We start from the raw sequence: 15,972 nt of genomic DNA, 5'->3' as shown, positions 1-15,972 counted from the left end.
TCTCTCCTACAGAGACAAGAAAGTAAAGAAAATCAAAACATCTGAAATATGTATATGTATAGAAGTGATGCTGTGTGTGAGTATACCTGTAACAGCCATTGGGGTGGATTGCGAGCGAGATTTCTTGTATTTAGATGTTGACATGTCCGAGAAGCTGGACTTTTCTGTTATAGTGTGCAACAAGAAATCAGATAACTTTACCAACATCACAACACACATAACGGCAGCCTGACAGTGAAATGTTGAGCGAAGGCTGTAGTTTCTGACCTGTGTCACTTTTTTCGGAGCCCAGATCATCAGAGTGGGAAGGCTGACGGCGGTGGCCTCTGTGTGGATGACCCTCACCCAGAACATGGGCCAGCGACACCAAAGAGATGGCTTGGCTTTCCTGTAACACACACATAAATCAATATTTAAACATTCTCTAAATATGTGCTAAGATTACATTCATATAGTGGAATTAGCTGTAGTCCATCTCTGACATCATGGGTATGAACTTTGAAGTTTATTTGTCACATATACTCTTCTATGAATGCAACATTATCAAATCCTGTAAAGCTATATAGAAATACTTCTGTGGAGAGGGATTTAAAGACATGAAGATATTGACTCTTGGCACCAAACATTAGCTTGATCGGCTCAAGTGGTCCAAAAGTTTATTTCTACCGTATTACTTTAATCAATTCAATTTCATTTATTTATAGTGTCAAATCGTAACAGGAGTTATCTCAGGACACATTACAGTCAGAGTAGGTCCAAACCACACTCCATAATTTACAGAGACCCAAACAAATCAAGCTGTGTAATAGAAAAATGATGCAGATCAACAACATGATACTATAGAATGAACAGATAGACCTGCAACACTTGATCATAGTGTACTTTAGTTAACTAATGCAGTGGATTTAAAAACAATAAGCATGCTCAGTTTGATACTGAACATGATAGATACTGATAATACTGTAAATATGAGTAAATGGAGATTTGCGTCAACCGCAATCACACTGACTGGACATGGAATAAGGACTCCTCTCTCAATTTAGTGTAAGTAAACGCAGGTAATACGTGCAGGAAAAACAGCGCAAGGAAAGACATTGAAGAAACCTTGGGAAGACTCACTAAAGAAGGAACCTCCGTCCCACCTAGTTGCCAAACAGGCAGCACAACGCTGTAGACGGTGTAGCATACTACTATTTGCGAGACTATTTGGTTTCAATCTTTTCAGAGGCCTAGCTTCATCTTTGGATGGGAACTTCAAGTGTGTGCTATTTAACAACACAAGGAATGTCCAAGAGCTTTAAACATCCACTGACTTTCTCACATCTTTTTTTCTATGTATTGTGTAGAGAATATTGGGGGCTTCAACTTTACATTCTGATCTGAACTCTGATCTCTGATTCAGGAAACTGCAAACTCCTGGGGTTAGATTAACAGTCAATTTAACACTCATACAATGTTTTCTGTACTGTTCCACATTGATATAATAATAATAATAATAATAATAATAATAATAATAATAATAATAATAACTTTATTTGTATAGCAAGGAAGAGGTAATACTCCAAACCACCGCCTTTGACTCTTTTCCTGTGTCCAACGTTAGCTACATGATTGCTGGATATAAGCCAGACACTATATAGCATTAAGTTGCTGTGAGCTGTAGCCTACATTCACCACTTCTAACCAGAGGCAGAACATAACGTAACCTCGGAGATTATTCCTTTACAGCGCTGTGCAATGCGAGAAAATCTCAGAGCTGAACCGGGCAGACACAGCACTTTTCATCAGACTCACCCTGGGTCGGGTTAATTAAGTCTAGCCACTAGCCAGTAATTGACAATTGGAAAGTGAGGTAATCCAATCTAAAACATCTTTGTCAAACCACAGTCTGGAGCACAGTTTGAAAAAAATAAAACAGTACCGGGTTGAAAAGCTCAGTGGTCAAGCCAAGGTAGTTGTGTAAGGCAAGGAAGGTCACTCTCTGGAGACGCACCATGATGATCTACAGAGGACAGAAAATACAGACTATACTGTTACAACCTAAGACATAGCTTTGTATTAACAGTTGTATGACTGTATATGTTAACAGAAAATGTCCATAGTTGTATTTCTGTTTATTTACATTTGGAATTTCAGCGTTAAGTCATTGTGTGGGAAAATTAACAACGTGCATGTTTTATTGGATGTCTAGTAGTTTAAAAATGTTGTTTGGGTTGGTCATGTGTTACATATGTGAATTTTTGTTGGATATCACTCATGCCAGCTAACGTAGTGAGCTGTTCGCAACACCATTATTGTAGTTATTAACCAGCACTTGGATAAGCGAGCGTCAAAAAAAGTGTTCAAAGCTTTAAAAAAAGGAGCTTATAATTAATTGAAGCTCGGTTTTCTTTTTAGAAGTTTACTAACTGAGCAGCTTTGCACAAAAGAACTTTGAATACCAGAATATGTTTTGTATTTTTACTGTAGCTACACACAAAGTTTCTGTTTATCAATTACGGGACAAAGTCCGGGTAATGAGCTTGCTGAACTTTTTCTGTTATTTTACGGACTTATTTCTTAGAATGTAGTGCCAAAAAAGGGAATCTGGATACATATTCTGAAGCTGCCTGTAGCTCACTTGATAAATGAAATGCTTCTCATTGTCAGTGGACCCTTTACCTGGATGACACGGACCATAGTTTCAGGATATTTCTCAAAGACTGATTGGAAGGCTGCAGCTGGGAGTCGCAGGATAGTGGAGGCAACTGCAGCTCTTGCAGACACTGTTTTGTAAGGTGCTGGATAGCCCTGAAATACAGATACAGTAATACAGTGTATGGAGAAAGAAAAACGTTGTGAGTAATAAGAATCTTCACAAAAGAGAATTAAATTGTACAACAAGATGAACTAAATGTGGACAATGAAAAAATGAATAAAAGAAGGGCTGATGTACTGAATGATTAAACCAATATAATGAGATACAGAATTTGTCCAGAATTTAGGCAACCATTCCAGTAAAAACAAGTCTAAAAATTAGAGCATTTAGAAGTGTTCATGTCAAACATGTATCTATAAATAAAGGAATCTCTGTCTGTCTTTCTGTTTGTCCTTCGTATATCCCGGGAACCATTCATTCGATCTACTTCACACTTGGGTGTACTGCTGGGGACCGAATGGCAAGCATTGTCGAATTTGGTGCAATTTAGACACGCGACACGGTCAATTATAATAAAGGTTGAATAAACAAGGAAACAGCTGTGCAGCAGTCTTAGTCTGTGGACTAAATGCATGTCGTCCGCAACGGGCTCCTACTCCTGTATTTGAAAAAGAATACCTCCACTAAGTTCATTACATCGTTGTTTCTGACCGCTAGTAGCAGCGGCTCGGGTGAGTGACGCAACTATGTCATGGCAGGTGTGTTTTTGCACCATCTTGCTTTACTTTGCACCCTTTGTGTAAATATTAATACGGCCCAGTCCTGCATTTGAAAGTCCTGTATTCAAATGTTTACTTCAAGTGAAATAGGCATTATCAGCACAATGTCCTTAAAAGGTATAACATGTTACTTTGATTGGTTGGATCAAAGAATTTCCAGAATAATCGCCAAAACATCTGGCCGACGTCCCTAACCTCCTGCTCTCTGTGTGTTGCCGTTGTCTAACTCCGTTCTCTTCGGGAAACAACAACAAACTTCCAGCTAGCGAGCTACACACTGAGAGTGGCAAGTTTTGAAGAAAATTTGAATCGTGCAACAAGGCAGGCCTGCTTGGTTCTCTCTCGGAATGATTGTAAAGATTTACAAAGAATATGTTTAGGGCATTTCCTCTCTAACTGGGACGTTTTGGGACTGATTGGTGGGATTGCTGTGGACGAAGTACACACACAAGTAAGAGCAGATGAGGTTTAACCATGTATCAGCTAATATAAATAGCTCACGTTACTGTATTGTGTCAACAGTTAACTTAATTTAATATTGTATGTGGCGTTTTCTTTAGCGGGGTGCAAATGTTCCCCCAAAACAAGCTCCTTCCGGAGACTATTCTGCAGAGCCACCGTCGCTGTGTCTGGAGCTTAGCAACGCCCAAGACGATTAAGATTGGTTTAAAGAGATGTCAACAACCCAGAGCGTTTTTTTTTTCCTCCTATTCTGGAATGTATGTGTGGTGTAGCCAGACCTTACTCCACAGCGCTGTGGAGATAGAGCTGGCTATGTGAGACTATGTGCAATGTGACAGCTAATTTCCACCAAAAAAAATCTGCTCTAAAATACAGCTGCATCACACATGAGGATGAAGACGTACAGTGATGATGTCCAGGATACTGAGCAAACTGTGAACACTGTCTCCTGGTAAAACGTCCTTCACCACAGCGTCGGTACCATCCTGCAGTAAAAAAATACACACAACATGAGAGCAGAACCACAGTCACAACACAAGTAGGGGTTCCAACAACTTTGATATTTCCTCACTGATCACTCATATATTGTCATTACAATATAGTCCTTATTATGAGTTAAGAGCACCTATCTTAAATAAAATGTCTGTTCAAAATCCTGAAATGTTTTTGGTGTACTGATGACGACAAAACTGAGTGGTTGTTTAAACTGAATCTACATAAGTTAGTGACCTTTGTCTCTAAAGCATGGGCAAAACGACTAAAAGGTTTATTTGTTTAATATATGTAATTGTTGTTGCTATTCTGGTATCTGGCCCCTTGCTGTAAATAAAGGTGTCTTGTAAGCCTATGAAGGCTGGGCATTTTTTCTTTCATGCATGACACAATAACAAAATAGTATGCATTCATTCAATACACACAAAACAGCAAAGATAACAAGTACTAATCCTGATCCTAATCGCTGAGTGTGAAATATTCTGGTGGTTTCTGCGAAGCAGTAGGTGGTGTTGTGGTCTTACACTCTCACGGATGCACAGCTCCAGGCGGCCATCTTGAACCACGTAAATACTGTCATCAGTGTCCCCCGGTCGGAAGAGTCCCTCTCCCTGATGCAGCTGGATCAGCACCATGTGACGACACAGCTCCAGGAAAAGAGGCTTCTCGAAGTGGCCAAGCACCCTGGTTACAACACACGTGCACATACGGTGTAGTTCTATTACTGCTAATGATAATAACCACACATGTATTAGACACTATGTCACTACAGCACTATGCGAATTTCAGGTAAACTGTGTCATATCAAATATATAACAAATGCAATTTAGATTCTGAGACCATAGATGTACAACAGTCAACAGATGCAGTATGATGGTCTTTCCTCCATTTCATTTAGCAAGAAAATCAGCCGAATGTTCTTAAGATTTCAGTCCTGGTAGGTCCTGTAGTTACTGCTAAGTGTGTTTAATAAAACATATTGCAGACTTCTGTTAAAATACATTGTATCAGCCACTGGGGACAGAAAACACACCTAAAGTAGCCATCAGAAATGCAACCGAGGAAGAAGAGGAAGTGGTGTACGTGTTAACAGCTCAGCGTGGACTCGTTATGTCATGTTGTTTCATCAAGACAATAGACGGCGATTCTCCGCAGGGTTGCGCGGCAGGGGGGGGGGGGGTTATGAAACTGTCCGTTTGTGTGACATCCTGTTGTGTTCTTTAACCCAATGTAGCACAAGTAGACTTTTTATTTCACAACTACTGTTTTCCATCAGATCGTTTACAGATCTCCACGTTGCTGAGCGCACTTGAAGGCAGCTTCACGGAGAAAGAGAGAAAGAAAAGAGACGAACGAGACGGCAAAACCCGCCGCAGCCTAACTACATTACCCCCATTCAAAATGGATGGAAAGGATTGGATGGATTGGACCTGCGTTTTTGCCGTAGCATCTGACTGCCGAAACAGGCTGCGTGAATGCCTACTAAGATCAACAAAGTCACCCAACACGGTTAAACCATAATCAGGACTGAATTATGACTTCTGCAATAAGTGAAAAGTGTGCATGGATCAACTTGGGTCTTTCACTACTACTACTGTGAATCTACTATGCGTCGGTACCCTATTTGAATCCCGAGCAGGAAAGGTGGATTCCACCTGTAACAATAGAGCTGAAACAACTACTTTGATGATCGATTAATCGTTTCAAATATAAATAATACAGTGTGTGGAGAAAAAAAGGGTGCTGTGTAGGGGTGGGGGAAAAAATCGATACAGGATAGTATCGCAATATTTACTGTGGCAATACTGTTTCGATACACAGACGCCAAGTATCGATCTTTTATTATATATATGTGTTGGTCAGTTTGTCTGCTTGACAATCCCATTTTGCAGCAATAAAACTGGAGATGAACAAATGTTGACAAAGTTTCCTTTTGGGGACATCATTTGAAATTGGTAAAAATTTGAACTTTGAAAAAAGTAATAAATTGCAATATATCACAGAATATTGCAATATGTTTAAAATTGCAATAATATTCTATCGTGACATGAATATCGTGATGATATCATATCATGAGGCCTCTGGTGATTCCCAGCCCTAGTGCTGTGAATAATAAAAAACAGACAATACTTAGAACATTGAATGTTATTAAAACCTCGTGGATATCAATTCAAAACAGTTGGATATCAATTCTCTGTCGGTTGACTGACTCACATTTTAATACACCGACTATTAATTAAAAGGTGTTATTACATAGCCTTGTTGAACACTTGATTCTGATTGGTCAATCACAGCATTTTTACATTTTTTTCTGTATAACAGACTTGGTATTAGAGACTGTTGCCATTGACGGAGTTTTGATCACAGACCATTTTCAAATCAATAAAATCGTTTTTAAATCAAAATGTGTGCTCATATTGAGCTCATATGGCTGATCGGCGGATCGAAGGGGGAAAGAGGGTGAAGGAAACAGGGGTCGCTAACAGCGCCATTGGCAACAGTGCAAACAGAGCATTAGTTAGCTCCATGGTAGTCTGACATTGCCAGACCTTCCTCTGCAGCGCTGTGGAGGAAGGTCTCTCTAGTCCACACAACATTCCGGGATGGGAGAAAAACCTGCTCTGGTTTATCTGACATCCGGCGGAATTTCCGCCGACACCGGAGCAATCCCGGAAGTGGAACGTCGTGGATATAGATCCAAGTTTATTATTATTATTATTATAAGGTCTATATGTTACTACATGAAAATTAGGTGGTTCTGGTGGAGGACTATTAGTTAGATTTATTATTATTTTAGATAATTAATTTGATCGTACTCGCTCTGGGGTCTTGGTGGGACTGCATAGAAACAAGTGTGCTGTTGTTCATGTGGAAGATGGAAATAAGGCATATGCCATTTTACTTACCTGACATTTTTCAGCATGTACAGCACCTCCGAGGGCAGATGGGAGTTCTGCACATCAAACTCAGTCAGGTCTGCCTCCAGCAGACATGGAGGAAGCTCCTTGGGCTGCAGGGTGGGGGGCTCCTTCCGGATGCGCAGGATCCTAACACAAACACACACATAAAAAAAAGAGACATTCTTCATACTGTAAAGATGTACAACGTACTGTACTGATTGGTAGAACAAGTCTCTGAACCATGTTTCAGCTTATAATTCATTTCTTTTCTTCAACGCTCTAAACCAAGTTTCTCACGTCTCAAATGGAACTTACTGTGATTTCTGTCGGACCCCGAGAAGACTAGCTGATGTCAGGGCCAGTGGTGGAAGAAGTATTTAGACCGTTTACTTAAGTAAAAGTACTAATACCACATTGTAAAAATACTCTGTTATAAGTAAAAGACCTGCAGTGAAAATGCTACTTAAGTAAAAGTACGTAAACATCTTCAGGAAAATGTACTTAAAAGTATTAAAAGTAAAAGTACTCATGTACTCACATGCAGAACAATCCTCCCATTGTAGAAAGTGTAAAGACTCCAACCAGTTGTGTGTTTAATGGTCTAATCATCTCAGCTGGACTTGTAGCCGTTATATTGTTGGCTAGTTTACTTTAGAATCAAACATCAGATTTTATAAACTACATGGGTTTTGTGTGCAGGAATCTTAATGTGTAAAGTAACTAGTAACTAAAGCTGTAACAGATGAATGTAGTGGAGTAAAAAGTACAATATTTCTCTCTGAAAGGTAGCGGAGTAGAAGTAGAAAGTGGCATGAAGAGAAAAGACTCAAGTAAAGTACAAGTACCTCAACATTTGGACTAAAGTACAGTACTGGAGTAAATGTACTTAGTTACATTCCACCAGTGGTCAGGGCTAATGGGGATCCTTACAAACTAAACAAAACCTCTTTTCTGAACTTCTTGAAAACATATTCTATTACAAATCTTCCTTTTTCATACATTTATGTCTGTTCATTTTAGTTTTTAATGGAAATTCTGATTGACTGCTTAGGTTAACAATAAAGAATTTAAATATAGTATTTTATTTGGGGGGGGGGCACCGTGTCAGTTGTCTCAGGCCCTGGGTAAGGGGAGGGCCCAAAAAGACCCTCTAACCTTTAAATAGTCTGCTGGAGGGGGGGCCTGTAGAGATCAGCTTGTCCTGGGCACCAGCAACACGCGGCGGCCCTTCAGCTGTTTTTAAAATTCATCATCCTAGTACAGAACGGGACGTCAGCTTGGCCTCCTGTATTGCTTTCTCCAATGTAACATTACATAACAGTTCATTTACTCAAGTACTGCACTACACAAATTTGAGATACTTGTACTTTATATGAGTGTTTCTATTTTATGCTACCTAACACTTCTACTCCACTACATCTGAGAGGCAAATATTGGACCCTTTACAGATTTAAATTATAAATACAAAATATAATCAAATGAAGAGGTATTGTAATAGATTAAACTACCCAGCAATATATGAAATAATTGAGTAGTAGTAGTAGTAATAATAGTAATCCAACATTATTCATTATGCAACAACATTAATTAGTATAAGGCCTAGTTAATATTCTCAGACGGATAGTACTTTGTGTGTGTGTGCGTGTGCGAGCGTGTGTGTGTGTGTATGTGCCGGGAGCTGCATGTGTAAGTGCGGCTCTGTTGTGTGTGCGCTACTAAGACATAGCAGAGACCAATCGACAGCCAGTCACCCTAGTTCATTCACACAAACATGATGGTACACAGTGGCCTCCATGTTTATGATCGTACGTCAGCGTGCTGCGTGTGATGACCTGCATGCGCCAGTCAGCCGGACGGACAGACAGAGACTCCTGGACTTAGTATTGAGATACAGTACAGACATATATCTAACATTTAGTGGGGGCTGGATCTACTCATGCATGTTCCCTGTTCCCTGGTATCTTAAAATACCAGTTTATCTTCTTTGATAACATAATCTTAACCCAAGGTTCGCTTACTTGGACTTTAAGATTATTTTGACAAAAGAATGAACTTTCAACCCTCAAAGCTTACTGTCTGTCAACACACCAAATTCTGAAAAAAGAGACTCACTTGCGAGCTATGGACAGGACTTTGGTCCTCTTCCTCACTCTCTGCCGGGAAGCTGAGTTTGAATTAGAGGTAGGGACTGAGGACAGCGTCTGAACCTGCAACAGGAAAAGTTTGGTGATTTGACATGTTTGCATTCAAGTGATGATTTACAAAAGGCAAACAAACCGTTTATGATAATGAAAATGTCAATTGTGCTAATATCAGATATCTGAAGTTATAGAAGGTATTTGTTGTGCCCCACAAGCAACAGGGCCTAATGATGGTCAACTCGTTGGTCTGTCAGTCTGTGACAACAACTGGCCAGCTTTGCAATGACTACTTGTCCAAGGAACACTGAGTATTTCACTTTATTAATTAATTTAAATATAATGGCAGTATCCTCACCAGAGGTGGATATAGTAGCCAAATGATAAGCAAGCCTACTTGTCTGTCACACACTGTAGCAGTATAACTTGGATGTTTACACTGTGTGATATCCTGTAGGACTTGCTGAACATTTGCCAGGTTGGGGATGGTTATAGTTATTTATAAAATAAACACATGGATATGATGCAGCAGCAGGGACCCACGCTAGAGAAAAGGGTGACACAGAGTAGGATGTTTAAGATGGCACTGACCTTTCTCATGATCTTTCGGCCGTAGAACATCACCTTGTCTCTCTTCCTGAAGCGATATTGTGGAACGCCAGCCTCCTCTGAAACACACCAGACATGCTCTGTAAGATCATTTGCAATCCACCGCATGAATCGGTCTGTCTCCTTCATACTAGCATTGAACTGATGTACTGGGCTGATGCAGTAAATCTGTCTGATTAAATCACCCTGCAGGTTCAGGGCTTTTAATCCCTAACAATAACTAAATGTATGCTACTTGACTACTACTTGATTTTGCTTTTTGCAAATTACATGAAGTAACACACATTATTAACACTGACAATTTTTCAAAAACCAATAACCAGTTTGAACCTAACCCTTAAAATGCATGCTTGCATGAGCTGTGAACAAGGTTCATGTTGTAACATTGTAACAATCACCACGCTGACCCGACACCATCTTTACATCTTTACATACTGAAAAATGTTAGATACAAATGTACTAGAAGAGGATGTACAGTGTGCAGGGCACTGACTTGACAGTTTGTATCTTCTGTAAAGAAGGAGCACAACAACGCCAAGGACAGAAACAACTGTCACAGCTCCAATCAGCACAGCCGTCCACTGGAAGAAAAACACAACACATTTAAATGAGCTGTACTCAAATATTTAACTAAAATTAACATATCTTATATCAGAACCCTCTCATTTATTCTACCCATCCACAGGTTAGGGATCGACCGATACTGGTCAAGGCCAATACTGATTATTAGTAGTTAGTCTCACTTTGCCAGACCCTCCTCCAAAGCGCGCTGGAGGAAGGTCTGGCTAGTCCACATAGCATTTGGGGATGCGAGGAAAATGTGCTCTGGTTTATTGGCATTTCTTTAAACCAATCACAATCGTCTTGGGCGGTGCTAAGCACCGGAAAAAAAACACGGTGCCTCTGCAAAATAGGCTCGGAAGGAACTTGTTTTGGTGGAACATGTGTACGTTCAAAAGTAGTTTTAGTCATGCAACAGAAAACTCAGATTGGACAGATAGTCTAGCTAGCTGTCTGGATTTACCCTGCAGAGATCTGAGGAGCAGTTAACCATAGTCCTCACAAATCCACCAGAGGTTAGAACGCCTACACAGAGACAGAGGAAGGGGACGGACATCCAGCCTAAATGAGTGAAATCCGGCGGATTTTCCGGCGGCAACGGAGCAATCCGGGAAGTGGAACGTCGCGGATATAGACAAATTTTTCATTTTCGTCTCAAATTGTAGGCATCTCTCCTTGATCTGCTAGCTGCCTGCAACAAGCCCGGTCTCAGGAGACAACACAGGGGTCGTAAACGTCAAACAAACACTAGAGGCACAGGCTGTGCACCAAAATACAACAAACCACTCCAGCCAATCACCAACAAGATGGTTGGGGGAGGCGGTGGGGGTTAGTGACAGTTAGTCATGACAGTTACGGAAACATGGGGGGAGGGGCGAGCTTGCTCTGTTTTGTTTGGAATTTACTTGGAACGTCAACAGAACTTTCAACATAATACAGAGTAAAGAGAGTCAGATAGTGTTGTGGGGGGGGGACATTAAGTCAGACTCAGTGGTGAGTAAACTGAAGCAGAGGGACAGACACAGAGCTGCAGCCGAGACAAAGTACAACACTTTTAATTCATTAAGGCCTGATAATCGGCCAGGGCTATTAAAATAGATTTTATAAAATTGGTATCGACAAAAAGTATTGTTCAGGAACCGGTATCGAAGTCATGGTATTGGTACCAGTATCGACATTTTTTTGAACAATACCTGGCCCTATTAATAACATTAATCATTAATTATTAAATCAAAAAACCAAACATTTGCAAACAACGTCGCAGTCAAACCACTCGAGTCAGAAATGGCGTGTCGGTGGTTACCATGTTGGCCTCCGTCCTTTCCTTCAAAAACTGCTGCATCCCGGCCTTGATCTCGCTACCGAGTGAAACCAGGCTCTGAAACATCAAGCACGGAGAGATGAAACCAGCTGGGCAACAAGAGGAGGAGCAATCAGAGCACAGCAAGGATCTGGACAGCAAGGTTCAGTCCAAAATATGACTAAGCAACAACTTCATCATTTCAGTTTCTTTAGCATTTCATGAAGGCAAAATTTATCTGTTTTTTTTTTGTTTTTTTCACCCAACACAGAAAAGCATGATTATTATGCTAACTTTTTTATTTAGGTATTTTAATGCATCTAATTTAGGCTCATTTGAAGCGGCCTGAGATAAACTTGTGTAAAGCCTCTCTGTCGTTTTCTTTTTCATTTTTTTCCTTTTTTCTCACTTTGCTGCACCCGAAAGCATCCCAGAAAAGTGGTAGTGTAACCGTGACGGCTAGCTAACTGGAAACACATTTTCCTGCAATTGGAGTAAACGTTTTTTACTTTACTGTACTTTTTCTTAAAAAATAGAATAATATATATACTTGAAAAAATACAAGTTTATATGAAGTGATAGATTGGAAAGTTACAGTTTAAAATTATTTTTTAAAACCATAAAAAAACAATTATTTTGACTTTTCCCTCTTACTGAGCACCCTAGGTGCAAATGGGCTCTAGGCACGTGCCTAGAATGCCTATGTCTAGATCCAGGCCAGGTTATGACTGTTATATCTGGTGCCTAAATGCCTCGCTAAGGACAAGAACATGGAACTTTATTTTTAAACAATGAAGTGCAATTAATGGTGTTGAGGAACGACATACCGGGGATATACTGCAGCTCTCCTCTTCATTATCGTCTCCCATGCCTGATAAACAAAAAAGATAATGCAGCACTAAAACAAGGCGATATCGTAAACTGAAAAGAAATAATTGAAACCATGAAGAGTGCCTTAAATAAAAGTCATCAATGACAACATGTCATAAGGAAAAACATGCATTTAAAACTTGAGTAGATGATTTCTTGCTAAGATGGTACTATCTTTTGATGATGCTAATGTGATCATACATTAATAGCTCAGGATTTGAACCCTTGACCCTGGCAACCCCCAACCCCCCCCCTACAACACAATATCCATCATAAGTGAGGAAACACCAGAGGCAAGAAACTTAAAACCAAAAGATAAAATAAATATATACATAAATTAAAAGCTCTAAACAGTGGCTAACAAGTACAATAACTGATAAAACAGATACATAAATAAGTAGAATAAAAATAACTATAATAAAATTAATTATAAAACCAACTAAAACCATCAGTACATATAAATAAATAAATAAATAGATCATAGGTAGATAGATAAAGAAAATTGATAAATGAGTAGTTTAATAAAAGGCCTAGCTAAAAGGTAGGTTTTAAGTTTGCCTTTAAAACATCAACAGGCTACTCTCTGCGAGGCTCTGGCAGTCTGCTCCTTAAGAACAGTGGTGGAGACATACAGTAAGTGCCTTGCTCAACCGACCTGACCGACACAGTCACAGAGCAAAAGGATTCACAAATGTGGGTTAAAGATCACCTAACGTTACTCACAAGCTCGGTGCTTGTAACCAGACACCCCCTCTTGCTCTTACACGCCGCCAACGTAACGTTACCCCAACGGGCTCCCCAAACGCAACACTGCAAAACATGGTAGAAAGCTCGTCCAAGGGGTGTGTAATGTTATTTTGTTTACCAGATACCGTTACATCTACGAGGGACACTTCTGCCGCGTATTTACTGTCCATGTTGACCTAGCCTGGGTCTGTTTTCTTGTGCCAAACTCCATTCAAAAATAGACGTTTTTATCAGTGCTCTGTGGATTGTATAGGACGAATTGAAAAGTGGATTTTAGTCATTCACGTCGTATCCTATTTTCATCGAAGTGCGAGTGCAAAAAAAGCATCATATTCCTGGTTGACAGGATTTAGTGGATGAAGCAAAATAAGTCAAACTTATATGGTTTAATGTTTACTTCTAGTTGACAATTTATAGTACGTATAGAGACAACATTAAATGTCAAAATTGGCCAACATAAACTTTAACTTTGTTAACGTTATAGCTCACAGTCCGCCGACTCCGCTTCTGTGGCTGCAGCCCGCTACACAACAAGAGGACAACCTAATGCAAGCAAAAAAACTGAACGAACAAGTCTACATTGACAGAATCTATAAAAATACAAACGAACAAATTAACCTTCAGCTAACCCTCTTCGACAGAACCGACCAAACACTTTTTCCCACGTACCTTTCTTGTGTCAAAGTTTTTGAGTATAGCTACATACCAACAATAGTGTCAAGACTGTTCAGTAAAACAAATCTGAATGTCTTGTCATTTCTATCAAAATAAAACCCTTGAGTCTTGTCAATGCCTCCATCAAAATTCTCTCCGACAGACTGTATTTTAAAGATGATTAATGGTGCAATTCAATAGCTAGATTTTACTCCCTAGTGATACAAAGTATATCCATAGTTCGGCTGAATAATAACAGAGAACTTAGACATATTTTTGCTTTGCACATACTGTGCCTTTTAAGCATTTATTCTGAAAGGTAATTTGTCTGTATTGTAGGTAACTCTGGTTTACTTGATGCACCCAAGTCACAGACAGTTCTCTACTAGTATCTCGAATTGCAATTGGTGAATGGTGTTGCCTTTCTGCCAATCACGGAGCGTTTCCTTGGAGAGTCTAGCAGCGGCACATTGCTTGCATTGGAACAACAGTGGGCTCAAGGTGAGAGGAGTCGAATTTTGTAACAATTTATGAATTTATGGCAATTCAGAATTATGACATTTAAACTGTAACAACTATTTTGGTGTAAACGCATAAGTAACTGTCAACGTTATCTTGCCAGCAGACGATGCAACATTTGCTGGCTCGTAAGTTATCGTTAGCTAGCGTTAGCTAGCTGAAGGCAACACTGCATTTAGACAGGTTAGACACGTAGCTAACGTTAACTTTAACACAGGGGTTTCCTTACCTGAACGCATTTTACTACATGTGGAGCAATGTGTTATTACAAGGCAACGCTAAATACTCCATCCATGCTGCAACAGTTAAGTGTTAACGAACAAACGGAGACAACGTTAGCGTTGCTTCTTTGGCCTCCCTGTGGTCATACTTTATCCACACGTAACGTTATATAAAAGGATATAAACCATGCGTCAATTTCGAAAAGCACTGACAGTCGTGTCGCTGGTAAAAACTTGTTATTCTTTGGGTTTGTACTGGTGCTGTATTTACTAGCATACATGTGTAAAACAATTCCTTTTCTCTGTCCTAGAAGGAGGAACCGCCGTGGCACCATGGGTGTGTTATCCACGTTGATGAGGGGTTTGGTAAGAGGAGCGGACAGAATGGCTGAGTTCACCAGTAAGCGTGGATCAAGGACTCATAATAAAGGCAGGGGTGCAAGGCCCACTGGACTGAGGCTCTCCAGCAGAAAGTTTCTGTCCATACGGACCATGATTCCTGAGTTTGTGGTGCCTAACTTGGAGGGATTCAAACTTAAACCCTACGTATCGTATCGTTCTCCTCGAGGAACAGAGCCTCCCCTCACAGCACAGAGTGTGTTTGCTGAAGTTGTGGCCCCTCGGATCAAGAAAGACTTTGAAGAGGGCACTTTCAGCAAAGACCAGCTGGAGAAATATGGATTTGAGCCCAACCAGGACGGAAAGCTCTTCAAGCTGTATCCCAAGAACTATGTGCGTTAAAGATGCACTCACAATGTAATGTATTAACAAAGACTAAAAGCTGCAGACTTACTGGTGTGACACCTTTAGGAAAACCATCACAAATGGGACTGTATAATGTGTAGTGGTTGACTCTTTTGTTACTTTATCATCTGGCAAAATAAAACTTATGGGGCTATGATCCATACTGTTGAGTTGTGCATTAGTCGTTGTAAAGATCAGTTGAACAAACTATAACATACACCAGGGGTCTTCAACGCTTGTTAAGGCAAGAACCCCTTAACTGAGAGAGACGGAGCAGGGACCCCCTATTACATATATTGTATAAATTAAGTTGCATATTAAGATGGGCCTACAATAAC

General features: G+C 40.1%; 2 protein-coding genes across 4 annotated transcripts in view; one reads left to right on the top strand and one right to left on the bottom strand.

The window, feature by feature from the left end:
* Nucleotides 1-14,243, bottom strand: part of pnpla7b (patatin-like phospholipase domain containing 7b) — a 42,587-nt gene extending 28,344 nt beyond the window's left edge. The window contains exons 1-13 of one of the 2 annotated variants that reach the window (XM_031300496.2): nt 14,166-14,243; nt 12,707-12,750; nt 11,883-11,957; nt 10,512-10,599; nt 10,001-10,077; nt 9,384-9,478; nt 7,278-7,418; nt 4,896-5,055; nt 4,284-4,364; nt 2,662-2,790; nt 1,922-2,002; nt 268-388; nt 87-164 (exon numbers count right to left, since the gene is read on the bottom strand). In XM_031300496.2, the coding sequence (XP_031156356.1) occupies nt 87-164; nt 268-388; nt 1,922-2,002; nt 2,662-2,790; nt 4,284-4,364; nt 4,896-5,055; nt 7,278-7,418; nt 9,384-9,478; nt 10,001-10,077; nt 10,512-10,599; nt 11,883-11,957; nt 12,707-12,748 (1,168 nt within the window). In that variant the 5' untranslated portion in view covers nt 12,749-12,750; nt 14,166-14,243. Of the gene's footprint in view, nt 1-86; nt 165-267; nt 389-1,921; nt 2,003-2,661; nt 2,791-4,283; nt 4,365-4,895; nt 5,056-7,277; nt 7,419-9,383; nt 9,479-10,000; nt 10,078-10,511; nt 10,600-11,882; nt 11,958-12,706; nt 12,751-14,114 lie in introns of both variants that reach the window. The other variant, XM_031300497.2, reaches the window with a different exon arrangement.
* Nucleotides 14,244-14,517: 274 nt separating this feature from the next.
* Nucleotides 14,518-15,797, top strand: mrpl41 (mitochondrial ribosomal protein L41). Of its 2 annotated transcripts, none has more exons than XM_031300507.1 (2): nt 14,518-14,651; nt 15,202-15,797. In XM_031300507.1, exon 2 carries the CDS (start codon nt 15,224-15,226, stop codon nt 15,629-15,631), a length of 408 nt encoding a protein of 135 aa, XP_031156367.1. In that variant the 5' UTR covers nt 14,518-14,651; nt 15,202-15,223; the 3' UTR covers nt 15,632-15,797. The 2 variants fall into 2 exon arrangements, with proteins under 2 accessions (XP_031156367.1, XP_035851633.1); XM_035995740.1 differs by having other exon boundaries at nt 14,535-14,652; nt 15,187-15,797.
* The last annotated feature ends 175 nt before the right edge of the window (nt 15,798-15,972 follow it).

This window comes from Sander lucioperca, chromosome 2, assembly GCF_008315115.2.
Source record: "Sander lucioperca isolate FBNREF2018 chromosome 2, SLUC_FBN_1.2, whole genome shotgun sequence".
NCBI lineage: Eukaryota > Metazoa > Chordata > Actinopteri > Perciformes > Percidae > Sander > Sander lucioperca.
The sequence above is the reverse complement of the archived record's forward strand: the minus strand, read 5'-3'. Positions and strand labels throughout refer to the sequence as shown.